Raw genomic sequence first — 20609 nt, forward strand, 5'->3', positions numbered from 1 at the left:
CAAAACAAGGTCCCATTATTGCAGAATTTGATATTTGATTACTTTTCAAAGAAATATTCACATTTGTTCCAACTGTTTAATTGAACAGTGTTGTCCATGAATATGCAGAATATTCCTGCATGGAGCAAAAATTTAAAGAAACTGAATGTATGTACAATCAGGTCCATTAGTACTTCACTCCACTGCAGTGGATCTGCAATGAAATAATGAAGATGTAAATGAAATCTGGACTTTCAGCTTTAATGAAAGGGGTTTAATAAAAATACTGCATTAACCATTTAGGAATTACAACCAGTCCCTCCATTTTCAGACGATCAAAATAATTGCAGATACATACATGTCCAAACAGACCTGACTGTAGATACACTACATGGACAAAAGGACTGGGGCATGTTGAATTCAGGTGTTTCTTTTCTAACAGGGGTACAAAACAATAATGACAAATACATGGTAATAATATAGTTTTATATTGTGATAAATATTGTTGAATTGGTTAGTTTGGTTTAATTTGTTATCTTTGCTTCCAAAATGCCTCAGAGGTGGTTTTTATTTAATTTCTCTCGACACTGATCAATTTGGTTTTTTTTTACCCACTTTAAGGAAATATTGATGTTTTTATCTTAAATCATCATGAACAGGACGTCTTACAGCTGTAGCGAAAATGTGTCCCAATATTTTCGTTGATATAGTTTATAAACATCAATATTTCTTTAAAGTTTAATCATAATTTTTCTTCCCAAGTGAGATGTGAAGAAAGTAGAAGGTTAGCTGAGGTAGAAAATGATTATTTACAGTCAAAGCACAAAAAATATTTCACAAATTTAGAGGCACAATATTCAAAACCAAACTAATCAATGCAATGCAACAACATTTATCCCAATATGAAAATATATTATGGCATTTGTTACTATTGTTTTGTATCTGAGACCCGTTAGAAAAGAAGCACCTGAATTCAACGTGTCCACATACTTTTGTCCATATAGTGCTTGTACGTATACAAGTTTTACACTAAATAAACTAATAAAAGGCACGTCTCCTTTTAACTCTGCTCATATTTCAGCGTCAACTCCTTTGAAATCCACAAACCTCTGACTTCGAAGACGCTTCATCCTCTGAATTCGACTCTTCGGACTCTGGAAGTTTCTTGGGCTCCTTATTCTCCTGCGTGTCGTTCTTGCCTTTGGCCCAGCGGCCCTTTTCCTTGGGGGGTTTCTTCTCGGCGTAGGGCTGATTGGCTACGGACGAAGACGAGACTCGAGGAGACGCTCCAGTGAAGGCCCCCCCGGTCGGCCCCTTCGGCCCCTCAGAGCTGCCCTTCTTCTGCTTCTTAGTGCTGGGCTTTGGAGACTCCACCGTGGAGGGTCGCTTCCCTGGAGCTTTGGACTCCGCGGACCCTCCCCCTCCGCCTCCCCCGCCGCCCCCTCCGCTGCCGCCCCCCCCTCCTTTCGGGGACATGCCCTCCATCTTCGACTCCTTCAGGGTGAGTTTAGGCTCCTTGAAGGCGGCTTTGGGCAGGACCTTCACTTCATCTTTCACTTTGATCTCTGACGGCTTTTTTGAAGAAGAGGACGAGGAGGAGGACGGATCGCGGCCGCTTTTGCTGCTTCCGTCTCTGTCGTTGTCCCCTTTTGACGTGGCTTTGCTCTCAGAGTCTTTTCGGGGCCGTTCGCGGTGCTCCTTGGTTGGCTTGTGCGGTTTGGGGCCTTTGCTGCTGCCACCACTTCCTTCTTTGCTGGGTTCCTGACCAAGAAAAATAATTGCATAAACAACGGCTTGGTCATTACCATCTTAGTTTCTGAACTCGCAATAAAACCCTCTCACAAATAGGGCTGTGTATTGGCAAGAATCTGGCGATATAATACAAATCACAATACTAGGATCACGACATAATACCTCACGATATATCACAATACTGTTAAAAAGGCAATTTTTTGTTTGTTTCTTTTTTAAAATGATTATTTCCTGGAAGAATTGAACTACACCAGAAATCTGCACAAATACTACAGACATTTTTATTTGATCACAACAGGATCTAATGCTATATCAGAAAATGTTCCTGTGTTAAAACTTAAATTAAGTTTTACAGACATAGATAGATACTTTATTGATCCTTTGCAGGAAATTGTTTAACATTACAGTTAAACTGTAATGTTTGACATTACAGTTTCAGATCCTGTTCAAATGTTCAAATTCTATTTGTTCAGAACTAACATCAGAACAGTATTTTAGTCCCAACAAAGGTACTAACATCTGCCTCTCAGACAGTGAAAAGTGCTTTTAAGATGCTTCAAATAACAATTATTTAATAAAACACTTTTAAATAATAATAAATAAGATATAAACAATAAAGAAAGCCAAAAAACAAAAATGAACCTCCACCATATCTATATCTGAATAAATACCTAAAAATATCGATACAGTATTGTGAAATGAAATATCGTGACATATTGTGGAATCGATATTTTCCAACACCCCTACTCACAAAGCCAGAATTTTTAAACACATCAAGGATTTCCCAGACCAGCAGACACCTACAGTCACAAGTGTGAACTGTAGTTACAACTTAACACAATAAGGACAAATCAGTGACAAATCGTACACAAAAAATTGTTGCTAATTGAAATAAAACCATGGTTTCAACATAAACTATGTAGAAGAATAGACACATTCATCAAGATGTTACATATTGGTTTATGATCTTGCCTGATGTGACCATATTTGCACAAAAAGGTGGTACTGAGGAAGCACAGGGTGAGCTAATGCTAACCTACACACACCTTAAAACTTTACTGAATATATGAGTAACAAAAGCTATGACAGTTGTGTTAGTGTGAAATAACTATAATAGAGGTGTTTATTAGGAAAACATCCATTCTATTCAATAAACGAATTGAGTCATCACACCTGTGAGTGAAAAACCAACAAATTCACCCTAAAATTGTACTAACAGGGCAATAATTTAGAGATGGACCAGACCATTTATGACAGGGTCCAACTAAAGTAATTCAGATGAGAATGACTCCTATTTATTTCAGACTCAGCTTTACTGTCATTTAATCAATAGACATGATAGAACGAGCTATAGTTACCCAGCTCTGTGTGTTAGCAGCATGAAAATACGATAAAATAATAAATAAAATGGATAAAAGCTAAATAGAATAGAATAAAAATGACCATAAAATCTGATAAAATATAATAAAACAGACAAGAATTATGTAAAAGAAGCAACAAAATGAAAGTTGCGTACCAATAAAATGTGGTATTTTTAGAGAGAATCTCAGTGCGAGTCTATATGAGCCAGGGCTGTTTGAAGCAGCATATTTTGGCCGTTGTCAGTGTTACACTTTTAGATATTTCCACAAAGGCTCCACATTCAAACAGCAGTTGTTTCCTGCTGGGCTTTGCAAACAGTGCATGACTGAAATTGCATTGTGCATTTTCTGAAACAACTGTAGTAATTTAAGTTTATTAGAAAAGAGACTGTCAATTTTGTCAATTTAATGAGTAAGGATAGGAAATCCATCCTCCAATTAGACCTCAGTTTAGTTTTTATAAGGAATAAAAACTAAACAAGCAAATCCTGTTTAAAGTCAATTCAAGCTTAATAAGAAAGTCAAAATAAAAAGTGAAGGAGAATGCCAAACTACTGTAATCTTACACTGAATAGAGTTAAAGAAACTCTCTGCTGTGAGAAACAATGAAAGCCTATCACTCTAAAAAAAAAAAAAAAAAAACCCACAACAATAAAACAGGGCTCAACAAAGCTCTTTTCTGACTGCACAACTTCAACCGAGATCTTATCTGAGCTTCAGTATTTACAGTATCGACAGACGGCTCCTTCTGTTCGCTGCCGATCTAGACAGACAGCCATGAGCAAACAATGAAGCTGGCGAACGCGCCATGACGCGCTCTGGAAGAAGTTTAGATTAGGATCTCATCTTAAAAAGGGCCAATAAGAAAAAAATCAGCATGTAATAAAAACACAGGCACAGAACATTCAATGTAAAAATGTAAAAAAATGTGCAGACAAACTCTCCAGAGAGTCAGAAGAGCAGTGTTTAACAGCCTCTCGAGAATAAATAAAGTGTAAACTAACACTAAACGTGGATAAAATAAAAGACATGAAATACAATGGGTGTGCTGTTAACTCATCCCCATTTTCCACCGTGTCTCTGACTTTTTCACCTCTCCTGAGTCTGGACTAAGCCGAGCTGAAACTAAATCCCGTTTCTGACTCATGGCAGAAGGAAAACGTTACCAGTGTAATGTTCTGTGAAGGGTTTATATTCTAACAGTGGTAGCACTATAAACTCTGAGGGGATCAGTTTGCCGTTTTCCTCCGATACGTCTCTCTTGTGGCAGATTTACAAGAGAGACACACTGAAAACAACCACGCTGATGCTCAAAAACAGCGGATAATGATTACAATCTGTCACGTCTGAATCTGTTTATTTTGAAGGGAGAAAAGTGTTTATATTGCAGTTTTTCCCCAAATCGTTTTCTAAAAATGCCAGTGGAATTTGACTACAGCGACCAACAGTTGTGATAGTTTTGTGTTGAGGCTCCAAATGAATGAGAACGGAGGAGATGAATAAGACGAGACCAAACCTTTAAGGCAGATTTGGGATTTTCTTTTAAATGTTGCTGAATTAAATGTAGTGTTTCCCACTGTGCGTTTTGGATTCAGCTAAGAAGAGTTTGGAAAATGTGTGACATACACATTACTTCGACTGGTTTCAAATACGCTGTTATATCTTAGTTGAATAGTTTAATGGTACTGTTGAAAAATGTTCTATTTAGTATCGCTAACGCATACCTTGGCTTCGATATCGTTTCTTGAACGATACTTCAATAATTCCAATTTTCCATTTTAAAAAGATTATTAAATTTCCCATTACGCATTGAATACTTAGTTGAATTTTTCCCCTCTTTTGCATTTCTATACATTCAAAAATGTATCATAATGAGGTTCAACTTCAATGTTATGTTTCAGTAACCTGGCATTTTTTTTTTTTTTTTTTTTTTACATATGACAATATTTAACACACAACGTTATGTGTTAAAATAAACTAACAAATAAAACTGTATAAAGCCCTGTGTGCTGGATGTACTAACACTGACGAGATTTACTCTCTAAGTTTTGATATTTCCTGTCAAATGACGAGACCTTTTTTTGTCTTTAGTGATTCAGTCATTCCATCCAGTTTTGAAGTTCACTATCCAGCTACAGCAGCTACTGTTGTTATGTGGGTTACTCCGGTCTTTGTGATGTTAATACAAGAGGGATTCAGCAAACGACATTTAAAAATAAATGTACAAATCATTCTATAAAAATTTAAACTGAAATATCATAAGAAGCAGATTCATAAAAATCTTATTTCCTATGTCTTATTATTTTTAGCACTTTTGAAAGTCAAGAAATTAATACTGCTGAATATTATATTTCTAGATTGATAAATCCACTGCCCATTAAGCCTCAGAGACCTAGAACAATTTGTGTGGTTGTCACTCTCATGTGTTCATTTTGCTTTGCTAAAATATTCAAGCAGTGAGCATCGAGTGCCATAGGTCACTAGATGAATTTTACATTTGCTTTGTCCAAGAAAGGATGAAATTTTAACAAAAAATGTGTTTTACTGGGAAATGAAGCCGAAACTTTGGGAAGTTTTTGTTGAAATTAAAAAAAAAAAGTACATATGTGAGATTCAGAGTCTCTGAATGTCCAAATATTACAAATGTGATACCACTGAAAATGTGAGAAACACTGAGTTTGTAAAGAAAATGGATTCAGAATAAGATGTTTTTGGCAACAGGCAGCAGACTCAGTCTTTGAGGAATAAGTCTGTAAGGATAAATGGGACGCTTGACCTTTTGTTTTGCAGTTTTTGTCTTAAAACTCACCTTTGACACATGTGAGGTCTTTGTCTTCTTGGGGTCTGAGAAGGCAGAGAGGGGGATTGTGGGTAACATCGGGTAATCTGGACTGGGCCTCGACACAGCCTCAGCCCCCTCTGGAACCACCAATACCTACAACGGACAACCAGGAGTCAAAACCTCCCTTTAAGGGAAAACTACAACCACAGACTGACCTCAGAACAGCCTCATTTAAGCATTTATGGTGAAATACATGATGCCAGAGCTGCTACTTTAACACTAGTGTTAGCTAGAGCGCTGCTGTATTATTTAATAGTCATTTGTCTTCCAGGCAGCCTCACCCCTCCAGCCTTGATCAGCTTTCTCCTGAACTCTTTGGTGGGGTTGTTGAAGGTGAGCTTCTCACAGCGCAGGTGGTTGACAGGGGGGTTACCCTCCAAGTTAAGGAACAGGTCATAGTTGAAACACACCCTTTTTGGCTCCTCCTGCAACACAACAGAACAACACAAGTTTTTTTTTTGTTAACGATCAGTCATTTAACCCTCCTGTAGAAGCATGTGTGACACAAAAGGGTAATTTGTGTCTGCGTTACTGTGTTACTGCCCCAGATACAGCCAGCTTTCAATACTGACATATTACATAACAAAAGATACACACTGAATGAATGAACCATCAGCTGAGAAGTCAATAAAGCAGACAGGAGCTGGTGCAGAGATAAGAAACAGGCATTCCTGAGAGAAGCGAACAAGGGGACAACGGAATGTGAGAGAACGACACTAAGACAGACAAAGATTTTATAAACAAATTTGCATGCAGCCAAATTTGAACATGGACTGTAGGCAGGGCTTCCTTTGGTTTTCAGAGGACTTAGTGTTGTTTGAATTCAGCGTTTTCCCTAAGTTTGTGGAAAACTTATGGTGGTCCTTCTAGCATTTTACATACAAGAATAAATTATTTCAAATCATCCTGAACCATTTTTCTTATCATATGTGGACAAAAATCTGGAAAAGCAGCCAAACCTTGAAACCAACACATGACAATGGTGATGATGCACTTTATTCGGACAAAAGTATGAATAAGATATAAAGGTGAACAGAAGGCAAAGAGAAAATGCAAATTTTATTGGGGCTACCTCTAGATCAGTGTTTTTCAACCTTGGGGTCGGGGCCCCATGTGGGGTCGCCTGAAATTTCTAGTAATTGATTTAAAAAAAACTAATAAAAAAACAATTTACAAATAAATAATATATGGTGAGTTGAGAGAGACAATCACAATACATAACAGACATGACAAACTGTGAAGCTGAAACTGCAGCACTGTGGTTCTGTTTCTGTGTCAAATGTTCATTGTGGTCAGTTTCAGATGCTGCAGCTCTTTCATAATTCATAGTTTCAGTTTGAGACCCCTGATCTACGCCGTCTAATGGTACAGAAAACACTGACAGTAGAAAGTATGGTACACTGATGTAAACATCTATTAAGCTTTGTAATCAGAGTCAAGTGGTTCAATCTTTCATCATTTTTGTGAACCTTTTAAGTGCCAGAACAATATTCCTGTGTTCGCTTTTATTATGAAATTAAATTAAAGTAGTATTTTACACTGGCATTAACGTCAGCTAAAGGAAAACCACCTAATCTATAGAAAAGCGCATCAGGGAACCATTTCAAACCAAAGCCACTGCTACAATAATGAGTCCCCTAAAGACTCTGAACCATCGCTGCATTTAGATGCTCTTAAGTAATGTGATTTTTCCTTAACATGTGTCGTAACCTAGTTTGTTAGAGTCATAAAAGGGAAACTCAGTTGTATTTGTCAGGTTATGAATTTAACCTTGTTAAAATGCAACATTCCTGCCAGAAAAACCTGATTTCCACCAATTACCTAGATGGAGTATATGTTTGTGAGCATTTATTGAGACAGTGAATGTTAAAGTGCATTTATTGTGGTTTAATCCAGAAAGCTTTGGCTGTTTCCTTTCATGAACCCATTTAACACACAGTGATGGTAGCTTCCATAGAAGACACCAGCCTGATCAAATCAACAATGTGAGGATGTTTCAAATCAAACCTATGTCGTTTAGTCTGGTTGAATCAGACTGTGGTTCATTTTCGCTCTTTGTATTATTCATTAAGGCCGATCTGAACTCGGTAATCCAATTTGTTGAGTTAACCCTTTATGCGCCTGAGCTTTTAAAAAAATAAATACATTTTGATATCAACATTTCAAAAAGCTGTAGTTTGGAAATGGTTAGAGATAAAAGTATACTGTGTCTGTTGTTTTTATCTGTTGCTATTTTTTTTATTGTACATTGTTGCTTTTTTGTGTTGTGCACTTTGAGATTTGGTGTCACAATGTAAAGTGCGTTACAAATAAAACTACTACTTCTTCATAAATGACTAAATTATTGCGTATGCCCTAAAGTTTATGATGAGAGTAAATTTACTCCTCTACTTCCGTAACTTTCAGTAAAATTGAACTTTGAACATATTTACATGCAAGTTCTCTTTGTGTTTTTGTTTTATTTTTGTCATCTTAGCCTTAAAATAAATTAACTTCAACATTAGTAGAAAGTAAAATGCAGTAAGTTTTAGTAGGTTTTTAGCCAAGCAGCAGAGGAGCCAAATCTGTCCTTATCTATCCAAACTACAACTAAACAAACTTTACTTCCTTGCTTACTAAACCAGCTCGGGACCACGGCTTTAAACTGGATTTTCTTCTTCACTTTGAATAGAAACATGCCCTGAAACAGTGTTAAGACTGAAGGGGCACGTGTCCACCACTTATTGCTGGGAGGTGGTAACAAGATTTGGCAACTCTATTTGGAACTACAGTCTTTCATTCAGTTATGTTGCTTGTTGCAATATTGCGACCTTAGCGTTTAAAGAGTGAAGACTGTTAGGTTCAGTTCAGGTAGGAACTAAATGACAGGGATGTGTATGATGAAAAACCAACAGCTGCATGAACAAAGTTAGAGAGTGAATCAAGGTCTGATCCATATAATCGTATTTAGATAAACAGGACATTTCCAGCAACTTTCACATTCTGCTTCAATAAACATCTAACCAGTGAGATGAGGAAATGTCATGTTTGGCTTTAAGTGACGCATTTTGGTTTGATGTGATTTATATATGTGGAGGGAAACTGAACCAAGAGGAAAATCTATCAGGAAATCAAACTGCAGGTTGGACAAAAACCTCCCGAGCCTCAGTCGGTCCATATCTTCAGACTGTTATTACAACCGGAGGTGTCACCATCTGCCTACGATTCACCTGTCCACTCCTTCCTGCACACGGCTGCTTCTTTTCAATTACAGCTGCACTATATATCGTTTGAGCATCATCATCGCAATGCACGTGTGTGCAATAGTCACATCGCAGGTCCTGCAATGTAAGAGGTAAATGAGCTCAATGTGTTCTCATCTTAAGGCGGCCATACGCTGTGATTATTTCGATCATTGCACGCAGCTCCATCTCAAACTGTGCGAATCAATTGTAAAGTCAGGCTCACGATTCATGTTCTCACACTGTACGGACCGATGCTTGTATGCGACCTGTATGCTCACACTGTAGGACCATACACCAGAGGACGCACCACATGTTCCAGTGTTGGATCTGGAAATACAACGTTGAAATACCAAGGAATCCGTAAAAGTGCACAGACGATTGTGTATTGGCGTGAGTCACGAAATGGTAGTGCTAAACAAAAACCAACGAGCTGCTTTGGTAATATGTGCCATTATCTGTGAGGAATCAAAAAAGAAGAAAAGACGACCACGTGTTTGGTGCAGGAGTTGTTTGTCCAGACGTGGACAGTATGGGCTGTCAGTCCTACAGCAAAGGGAACTAGAGGGAAGATGCAAAAGCTAAACTGCACTAGGACAATAGCCAGCTACTGTTAGCTTAGAATTAGCTTACAGTAGCTGGCTATTATTGTATTTGCGCATGCACAGTGTGAGAATTTGAGGCCCATGGGCTCGTGGCAGTGCTTTGACAGTGCCATACCCTCACAAGGAGCGAGCAGGATTTCAAATAGCTCCGTTTTCCTTGCAAACATACGATTGCTGCTGGTGAGGTGTTCATGTCTTCTCCTTAGCCCATGTCCACTGCACCAAGCAGCACACACCATCAGAGGCACATCTGGACCCATCCCAGAAAGAGTCGCACCAGTGAGAAATCGTCTCTAAAATCGCACAGTGTATGGCCGCCTTAATTTCAACCTGGGTACCTGACACACACTATGCACAGCCATCCACCAATCACAAGCGTTCTTAATCAGTTTGCTGAAGCAGACCACGCCCCTGCACATGGAGGGGGTTGCTGGTAAAGACACTGAAAAATGAGCAATGAACAAGAAAAAAAAAAAAAAAAAAAAAAATCACAGAAAATGAAGACTTGGTACCAAAAAGGAAAGCATCTTCAGTTATCTGGAATTATTTCAGCTTCAAGAAGGCTGATATTGAAACACGTGTTCTGCGTTGCCACGAGAGGAAACACAGCTAATTTGTTTGACCATTTACGTCGGCATCACACAGCTATTATATTTTTTCATATCGCAATATATATCGCAGGATTAAAAAAAAAAAAAAAATCGCAATGTCAGTTTTTTCCAATATCATGCAGCCCTATTTTCAATTCCAGTATCTATGACTCTTCAGTACGTCAACATTACACCACAAAACATGAATCACTACACAGGGAATTTAGAGCTACAACCGATTAATCGACTCAAAGTGATCCAAAAAAATCATTCGACCACAGTTAATTCTCCTGAATCAAAGCTTTGTTTCCTTCATTTCTCTGCTGTTAAACATTGGTTCCACTGTTGTGTTTCACACGGACGCTTATTATGACGCACAAAGAAGCTTCAATTCAGGAAAACTGCAACAGAATATTTCCCTTCAATCAATTCGAGTCGATTAATCGAATCGTGAATTGTTGCATTTGCTACAAGCACCTAATCGACTAATCGGTTGCAGCTCTAAGGGAATTAGAAGAAGAGGTGTAAATATTCACTGTCTTTGCTCTCACTTCAGACGTTGGAATCAGGAAATGTCCCCACCTCTAATCATACCCCCTTTGAATCATAATAAACACCTTTAAACGTTAAAGCACATTAAAACTACAGCTCCAACACATCACTATACTTCCTTATAACAGATCGTATCAACATTCACAAGCTCCTAATAGTAACATAACGATACTTTTTACTTCCGTGTTACCTTGTTCTTGAAGTAAACCTCAATAGGCATGAGGAAGCCTGCGTATCCCGACTCCTCCACTTTGTATGGCGGCTCCTTGCATACTGCAAACACAACAAAAAAATAGGAGATCATTTATAAGTATTTGTGTTTGTCCGGATAACAATTTGGTTTAGTTTAACCTAAGGGCACCTACAAATATAACCATGTCACATCAATTACATTTTAGACAGCGTATTTAGACATTTACAAGATGGATACAGAATGGAGCGATTTACAAGAAAAAAACAGGACTGTACTGAGAAAAATGACTTATGGATTATTCCACAGAGCTATTTCACCCACTGCTGCTCGGGCTTTGCAAGCAATCTGTTATCGACTACCCGGCTTTTGACCTCTGAAATCACAAATCTGTGACAAACCCTTGAAAATCTCATGCGTTGAAGTGTCTTGAGCTGCTTTTGCTAATTCAATCCATGTGAAGTGCTTCTGTGTATGAACTGTACAAGATAAAACAACATACCTTGCCTTATACAGACAGAAGGAATGTGTGTTTGTATGGATGTTTAAGTCCGGTTATCTCGCCGTCTTACCTCTCTTGGGTTTGGGGAAGCTCTCATGCAAGCGGAAGACGACCTTGTCTACAAAGTGCTGGATGTCTCCGGTCTCTGGACCCCGGACAAAAACCATCCAGTCGTGGGTGAAGCCTTCTGATGTCACCTTCTTCCTCAGCTGGGCTCTGTGGCCCAACTCCAGCTTCACCTGTACTGTGCACTGAAAGGAGAGCACAAAAACCTGAATATTACAACACTACATCTGGATGGAGAACATTCACAAAAATAAAAGAATCTGATTTATTTGAACCAAGAACCTAAATATAAATGAACCATAAAAGGAGCAGTACGAGTTAGAACCAAACCCCTTGACTGTTCTATGTGGTGTAATGCAAGGTGAAGTTCAGCTACCTACAGAAAAACAACGCACTTTATCCTTTCCTGCCCTTCTACCTCCACGAGCAAACCTGTTTAGATGGAGGGACCCCCCCCCCCCCCCCCCCCCCACTCATGCACAGTGGTTAGAAGACATTATGTCCTGCTTAAGACTGGAGAAAATTAGATACTCACTTCAGCAATCAAATGGGAAATTCCAGAAAGTGTGGGGTCCCTTCCTAAAAACATTCCAGACCCTGTAAATACTTGACTTTTAAGTGCAGTTTAATAATGCTGCTTACTCCATACTTACTCCTAGCACAGGCTTCTGTCATGATAGTGATCCCTTATTATTTCTAGTGCACTGGCAATGACTGAGGAGGGATTATTTTATGTCATTTGCCGTTTGCTCTGCTTTGCTTTTTTGTTTTTTGTTTTTCTATGGTGCTAGCTGCGTTTAATTTACACCCATGCTTACTTAAGATTTCTTTAATGACCATTCAGCACTGCACTTGTATTATATTGAGAAAACTTCAATAAAAAGATCTTGATAAAAAAAAAAAGGAGCAGTATGTAGTATTTCTTCTTTAAAATCTTAGAATATGACCCAAAATTATACAATTTAGAATAAAAGAGCTGAGAACTTCTCACAAAGATGGTGATATTTTGGATTGTAGAGAAATGAACCAAATTTATTTCCATCAATGGGCCGGAGGATTTATGTGACCACTAGAGGGAGTAGTGAGTCACTGTCTGCCTCCCATTGTGAGGAAAACTAATGCTGCGTTTCAGGCCCCCCTGTACTCGTGTTTTTCTAACTGTCTACCATTGAAAATGCACTGGACTGGCAGTCAAACCCATGACTTCCCACCCATGAACTCGAACTAGATCAGGGGTCACCAATCCTGGTCCTCGAGGGCCGGTATCCTGCATGTTTTAGATGTTTCCGTCCTCCAGCACACCTGACGGTCATTATCAGGCTTCTGCAGAGCTTGATGATAGGCTTATCATTTGAATCAGGTGTGTTGGAAGAGGGATACATCTAAAACATGCAGGATTCCGGCCCTCGAGGACCAGGATTGGTGACCCCTGAACTAGATCGACGCACTCCCAGTTCTGAGCTCTAACGTCACATAGCCCGTGAAACTACAATGGCGGTCCCCATGGATACGGTGTTTATGTCAAATTGTTTATTAAAACAAGGTATTGCTGTTAATTATCTGCAAATGTTCTGCATAATCAGCAGCTGCAGTTTTCAGTGCAATTCTAAATGAATACCAAATACGTATCCAAATATACAAATAACGTAACATAAAAGGTGTAACAGCTTGTATTGCCTTATACGCTATTTTTCTTTCTCTGCTTCCCTCAAATAAGGAAAGAGCAAACACCTCTGGGATAGAAATGACCGTAAATGAGCATAAGCCCCGTACGGTCCGCCATGCTGGTTTGTTTACATCCAACTCCCACAATTCCTTGCGCTTAGGCAGTTTGGTGTGACTTGCCTGGAACTTTACAAAGTCATGAGTTGTGGTTTGAAGTTGTGACTTACGGGCTCAAAAACCTGCCTGGAACGCAGCATAATACCACAAGACCTTTAACCAAAGCATTAGAAAGTGACCAGATGGAATGAGAACCACTAAGAGACAACTTTAGAGTGAAAGAAAGTGGCAAAGTGATCAACACTAGAAGCACTGTTGTTGTTTTCTCCACTGGACACAGACACAGAATGGAGTTTGATGCTGAAATGACACAGGTGAGTTTATTTATGAGGCTTATGAAGGTATTAAGTTATTATTTAGTTAATCCACGGTTCAGACTAAACTGTGACATTTCTAGCCTTGTTTATCGGATTCCAAACAGATCTTTAGTTCAGCTACTGACAACACAAACCGAACAGAAAACAGAGGTGATTAGTGGTTTTTCTGTGGCTGTTTTCAGGCTAAAAGCAGAGCTAAGCTAACAGAACTTTAATGTAAATTATCAGCTGATGCAGGATGTGAAGATTATAAGATACGGTGTTAATTTGAGAGACTGTCAAAATAAGCGCCTATGAGTTTTATGTTGAAGAAGCAAACTTGATGACACCATAATACAGATGTGTGGAAACAATGAGCTATGGATACATGGAGTAGATTCATGGTGGTTTTGGTATTTAGTGATTTCCCTTTGCTGGTGAGAGTTTGGAATATCAATACTACATAGAACCACTTTTATTGTCTGTTGTTACGTCCAGTCTTTCAACGCTGTAGTAAGTGGAGTAAGGTTCAACACAAAGTCTCTTCTGCATCCTTATAGTCTTTTGAAAAATAAACTGCATGGGAAGTCCTTTGTTCACAGAGCAGATTTTAATGTAAATCTAATGCCTTGTCTCTGAGGCCAGTATAACTTGTGTGAGGTTTCACTATTATGAATGAATAATGAGGAGCCATTTTTTATAGGAGAAAAAAAATTTAAGTGTGGCTCCTGTGATAGTAATACAGCTAGAGGTGAAATGATTAACTGATTAAATAATTAATTCCCTGATTTTCAGCTTTGCAATTTTATAGACGTGCTGACTTTGTCGTTTTTCATGTGAAGTTAATTTTACTGCTGTGATAATTAGTTGATTAATCAGTCAGTCAGTCAATCAAAAGAAAATTAATAACTATGAAGACGAATAAAACACTGGTTGCAGGTTCTCAGATGTGAGAATTTCATGCTTATCGTCAGATCCAATTTCACACATTTAAAGACAAATAATCAACTGTTTTGCATAATTGTGACAATCGCCTCCATTCACTTGTATAAAATTAATGAATATTGCCACATTATTTTTGCACCAGTTGATATTTGACATCACCTCAAAGTGCTTCATTTGTGTTAGGAATGCACCAATACCACTTTTTTCCAGACGGATTAAAAGTACAAGTACTTACATTTGATTACTTGCCAATACTGAGTACCGATATGAGTACATAATAATACCATTACAGTTCTTAGTTATTTTGAAAATGTGCTTTATTGTCGTTGGCATTAGTCTGACTGGAACAAAGTGCTGCTACTGGCATTTAATGGTTGGAAGGAGCGTTTCTCAATCAATCCACCAGAGTTGCTCTTTGAATAGATCCACTACCTCCACAGTTCCCGGTGGTTCTGCTTCTTCATCTGGGTTGGCACCGAGCCTTTTATATAAGATAATATGATGATCTTTATGTGGTTCTGGGTGCGCATCCACAGGCTCCCGGAAAACTGACAGAATAACATACGGAATGTACACAGAGGACGGACAGAAGGCTCCATCTGCATCCGTCTGTCTTTAACATAACTGGCAGTCACCGTTACTTTAGTCACCATCGTTTATTTTGAAAAATCTCCACACTGCTGACATTAGTCCTCGGTCGAATACTTACTGCACTATGAGGTGAACATCACGCTACCGTCAAGTGGTATCTGTGTGTTTGTATCAGAGCACTTTTATGAGTATTAGTACATGTGCTCAGTATTGGACCGATACTGATATTGGTGCATCCCTAATTTCTGTTAATATTTGTCATTATTTTTGCACATTTCAGTAACAGGCTTTGAGTATTCATGTAAAATCAAACCTCTGCAGTTTGTGTTTCCAAAACCTAAGAGAAAAAAATGCTTTTTATTTGGTTTCAAAGCTAGTAAGTGGCTCTTCTCCATCAGATGTGCTGTACACAGAAATAAACGATTTTTATGCCTTAGTGTATCAGATAAATAAACCATTACTCACAATTAACTGCATAGCAATTATGGTGGAAGATCTACCTACAGATAAATGAATCCTGGTTCATTTCTGTGGGTTTTACATACATTAAAAACAAGAACTTAAATGATTTTATCTTCTGGGCAGTTGTGCGTATTTTCCCCATTTTGTATACAGAAACAGGCAGGTAAAGAGATCATGGAAATAACAGATAGTTGGAGCCTTAACACAAACACCAGTTATTTAACAGTCTCTATGTCGTGGCTACAAGCTTTAAATTCTGGTCTCTTGTGTTTCCAGATCAAAGTGGGCGAGTTACCTTGCGAACCAAGGCTGCTTATGAAATAAACATCACAAGTTGTAAGATTAAGTCAAGGGGCTATTATTCATTGGCTCCCAGTGTCACCTTGTACACACAAAAAAAAAAAAAAACTCCTGAATTTGTATGTAAGAGTGTGTAGACTTTATAGTCCAGAGGAGAAGCCGAACACTTGGCTTGGACAAACACAAAGCTTGGACTGGTGTTGTGAAGTTCCCGATGGAGCGGGAGTGATTAGCTGCCTGAGCCGACACATCTGAAAAGGTTTGTCCAGAAGAGGACTGCATTGTCGGCCTACCTCTTTCTGCCAAGAACAATGACAGCGACAGGACGAGTAAATAACAATGAGCTGGTGTGAAGGTGGCGGTGATTGGCATAGCAAGTGAAGAGGCTGTGGAGATGGAGTGCAGAAGGGAATGAGAGCTGGAGGGGTGGGGGGGTGAGAGGGGACAGAAAGGCACTTTATGTCCAGGGGACGACTGAAGAATGTGGGGATTTGGCCCCGGCGCTGAGCAGCTCGTGAGCTGGGCCTGAGTGGGGGGATTAGAGGGGACAGGATTGAGATGAGCTGGTCTGGCACTGGCGCACACACAGACAGACTCGAACACACCTCCCCTGCCTGGCACTGGGCCCGGCCATTCTGTGGCAGTAATGCCCTTAAACTCCAGACTCCACCACACCCACAGCGAGCAGCCGTGGAGCCCCTCCAAACATCAACACCCCCTCCCACAAAGGACTCCGCAAAACCATGACTGATAAGGACAACAGTGAATAAAAAAAACTAAACAAAACAGGATGATAACGGGCCAGAGGGATGAGAGCACCTTTAGAAAACAATGATAAAACATAACTGCGGTCAAAAACATAAGAGCAAAAGACGCAGGAGGAAAATACAATAAAGCTGAGTGGGTTTAACTCTACTGTATTGATCTGTAAAGTACTGTAAAGTGACAGACAGTGGTTCATTTTGTGTCATCTTTAAATACAATAAAAAAGGAAATTTATAAGGGCACAAACAAAAAAAGGTCTTGTATCTGTGGAATAAGTGGTTCTTCCTCCAATTAGAAAAGTAATCTGATTTGGGGAAAATATATCTATGAACTAATAAGGCATTCCAGCTCGCTTTAACTAGTAACAACATTAAACACTGGTTTGTGTAGAACACAGAGGAACAAGACTGTTTTCTTTATATTACGAATGAGAGGACTGTGGTTTCTTTCTTCTAAATAAGCACAAACTTGCTTAAATTTTGAAATTTTTTGGTTATCTTCATCCTAGTTTTGAGACATCTGGCCAGCCTCACCCCCAACACATTAATACAAAACAAGAAAATCTATTTTTATTTAAGAACAATTAACATCTTTTTAGTTCGGCTGCTTTGTCTAGAGCTCAACGGTGAGAGACAAATCATTCTTCAACATCACTTTTATATTTGAATGAAGCCACAAATTACACATATGTTTATCTATATAAAAGATCATTTTGCAAGTCAGGAAATCAGTTTGTCACAAAACTGTATAGGTACTAGACTGTGTAAAAACCAAACTGTAAAGACCACACACACACACACACACACACACACACACACACAGCTTCAGCGTGACCAGATTTGTCGCATTTTTCACGTCTTCTGATACTTGTTGCGCGGTAACAACCTTTTGGTGGTGGTGACGTGTACCTCATGAGACAAAAGATGCAGTTAACTCTTAGACCGGACAGGAATGAAGCTGTATTTGACAATCTTTACAACAAGCTACAACAAAATGTTTCAAATAAAGTAGGGCCGCAACTAACGACAATTTTAATAATTGATTAATCTGTAGATTATTTTAATAACTAATCGATTCATCTGATAAACACAAAAGACTCAATTCTCAAAAATCGTTATTTAACCCAAAGCAATACAGGCTGCAGGCAAGTAACCAATTCTTACACCCCCGCAATGGCTTTGAGTATAGTTAGTGAGCGCTAGCCCCTTACCTAGACTTGTTATGGCTGGAGACTCACAAGCTATAGTTTTCAACCAGCTCCAGTAGGTAACGTTAGTCTGGTGGCCTGATAAACGGAAATGAATGAAAACATTATAATTACAACAACAGCGTCTAACTAGCTAACAGCCTAAAGTAATCACGACACGTAGGCTATCTTAAGCTAGGTTTATGTTTCCGGTGGCCACGGCAGCCCTGTTTGCGAAATGTAGTGCGCTGTCGGATTTTAGCCATTTTTTTTCCTCCTTATTCAAGTTTTGTTACATTAACGATGCACTACGTTTCGGGCAAGTGGGGCTGCCATGGCCACCGGGAACATAATGTAAAGCTTTAAAAATCTGGCTCAGCATCGAAGCCTCAGCCATTCTGCTGTGTTTTCCTCTGTTACATACACAGTGAGCGGACACGCCTCAATACTAACGTGCTCAAGACCCAACAAATGAACTGCCGAGTTCACTGCCAACTTTTTTAGAATAATAAAGTAGAGTTCCGTTAGCTCACTTAGTTTGCAGATGTCAGCAAAACGTAACAAAAATTTGATACTGGTGGAAATTATTGTTTACTTCATCAGTTGGTCAAAGTAATAAATATCTAACAAATCAACACACAAATTCATCTGGATCACTGACCATCAAACTCAGCCGATAAATGAGGAACTGAACATCAAGCGAATTATCTGTAAAACTAAGTTTTACAACAAAGTCAGCAATTCCAGTTGAGAAGGTTAATATTCAGCATCACAGTTAGTTCTGCCAATAGTTGGTCAATATTTAACAAATACCAAACTCTGTGCGCATGTGTGTGTGTGTGTAAAAATGATAATACAACACATAGAGGATAAAAAAAGACTTGTATCTCACCATTAACTTGTAGGATAGATATTTTTTCCTATGTAAGGTTGCAGGGGGGAAAACCAGGAGCAAGATTAATGATCTATTCATTATTAATATGATTTTTTGCATCAAACAACACTTTGTTTCATGTTCTCTTTAAACTTCTAACTCTTGCCATTTCATTCTCCTCCTCCATCTTTTTATTCAGATGTTATGTATATGAACATGTGATGTTTACATCAACACATTAGTCCTATGACTTTAAAAGTCGCATATACTGTGACAGATTTCTGCACTATAATACATATTTTATCACCAATACATCACCCTACTGAGAACAAAAGAACCAACAACTACATATTATTGAAATAAAATGCTGTTTTTTGACTGTAACATGAGACACTAGTGAAAAAAATTAATTACAGTTGTGCAAACAGCTCAAAATTCAATATTACATCTATAATATATAGACGTGTTCTATAATCCTAATTTAATTGTACACACAATGACAATAAAGGCTATTCTATTCTATTCTATTCTATTCTATATCACAAACAGGAAATCAGGTTTAAAAAACAGAAAAATGTCAAAAGAGCACAACCATTAACTGATCATAAAATGTTGTTCTCTTTTGTTGTTTGACTGATACAGTTACTGATAGTTTCACCACTAAAAGTACAAATCTACACTGACAAATGTGGACGTAAATATATTGATGTCAAACCAAACAAAGTGAAGCAGGTTGTCAGAAACAACTTCAATAAAGCTCTAAATTCCGATTCTAATGGTCGGAATAAGAAAATTTAGAGCCATGAAGAGAATAAATGTGAGGAGCAGAGGAACTTATCACAGATTCATGGAAAATGACCTTAAAAATTTGAGGTTCAATTCATTTCCATTGTATTTATATGGTGCCAAATCACAACACATAATTATCTCAAATGCACTTGTCATTATAAGGGAAAAACAACATGGCTAATCACATAATCCATAGTGGCTTTTATCCATGTATCTTTTTAGTGTCTTTAAAAGTCAGTGCACAGGAAAGTCAAAAACAAACAAGTCACATAATGACTATGGCCTCCAACTCTCTCATACACTGCTCCAATTGAGGGGAAATACAAATTTTGGCAGACACACTGGCTCCCATGAAAACAATGAACTCCCAGCAGCCATGTAAATAACACCCCTCATGACCACATGTTAATCTCTTCCAGCTAATAAATGATCACAAAATGTCAAAAAGTTTCCTTCAGAGGGGGACAAAGGCAAACAATCGATCGTGACGGCGGCTGTGGTGAGATGAAGCTCAAAGATAAAAGATTTCATGAATAGAGACAGAACAGTTACATGTATTGGAAAAAGGTCAGTTCCATGGAGCCACTGGGGAGTCATAAATAGCCCACAAATAGCCTTTCTGCAGCACCCAAGGAAAATTGTGAGTATTGGAAATAGGGTGTGTATGAGTGTGTGGGGATTATGAAGAACTCTATGACCATTCCTGCCATCCCTCTGCAGTGATCATATGCTAGGATGTTACTGGAAAACAGCAGCGATCTCTGCTTTGGCAGGCAGTCTTGTTCCTTAACTCCACTGTCCATGAAGCAATGTGGCTAATCAGGCTAATCTGATGTGTCAGGAAGCTGTAATGTTCAATTAATGCATTCATGGACTATGTTAAACCCTAATAAACACTACAGTTTTATACACTCACTTGATAGTTTATCAGGTATATCGAGTACCACATGGTGTCATTT

The 20609-nt window shown here is 38.6% G+C and overlaps 1 protein-coding gene across 2 annotated transcripts in view; it reads right to left on the reverse strand.

The window, feature by feature from the left end:
* mllt1a (MLLT1 super elongation complex subunit a) overlaps positions 1–20609 on the reverse strand; it is a 30374-nt gene that overhangs the window by 7325 nt on the left and 2440 nt on the right. For both annotated transcript variants that reach the window (XM_030132735.1, XM_030132734.1), the window contains exons 2-6: positions 11665–11845; positions 11093–11175; positions 6216–6359; positions 5902–6027; positions 1087–1740 (exon numbers count right to left, since the gene is read on the reverse strand). In XM_030132735.1, the coding sequence (XP_029988595.1) occupies positions 1087–1740; positions 5902–6027; positions 6216–6359; positions 11093–11175; positions 11665–11845 (1188 nt within the window). The remainder of the gene's footprint in view (positions 1–1086; positions 1741–5901; positions 6028–6215; positions 6360–11092; positions 11176–11664; positions 11846–20609) is intronic.

This window comes from Sphaeramia orbicularis, chromosome 4 (genome assembly GCF_902148855.1).
Source record: "Sphaeramia orbicularis chromosome 4, fSphaOr1.1, whole genome shotgun sequence".
NCBI lineage: Eukaryota > Metazoa > Chordata > Actinopteri > Kurtiformes > Apogonidae > Sphaeramia > Sphaeramia orbicularis.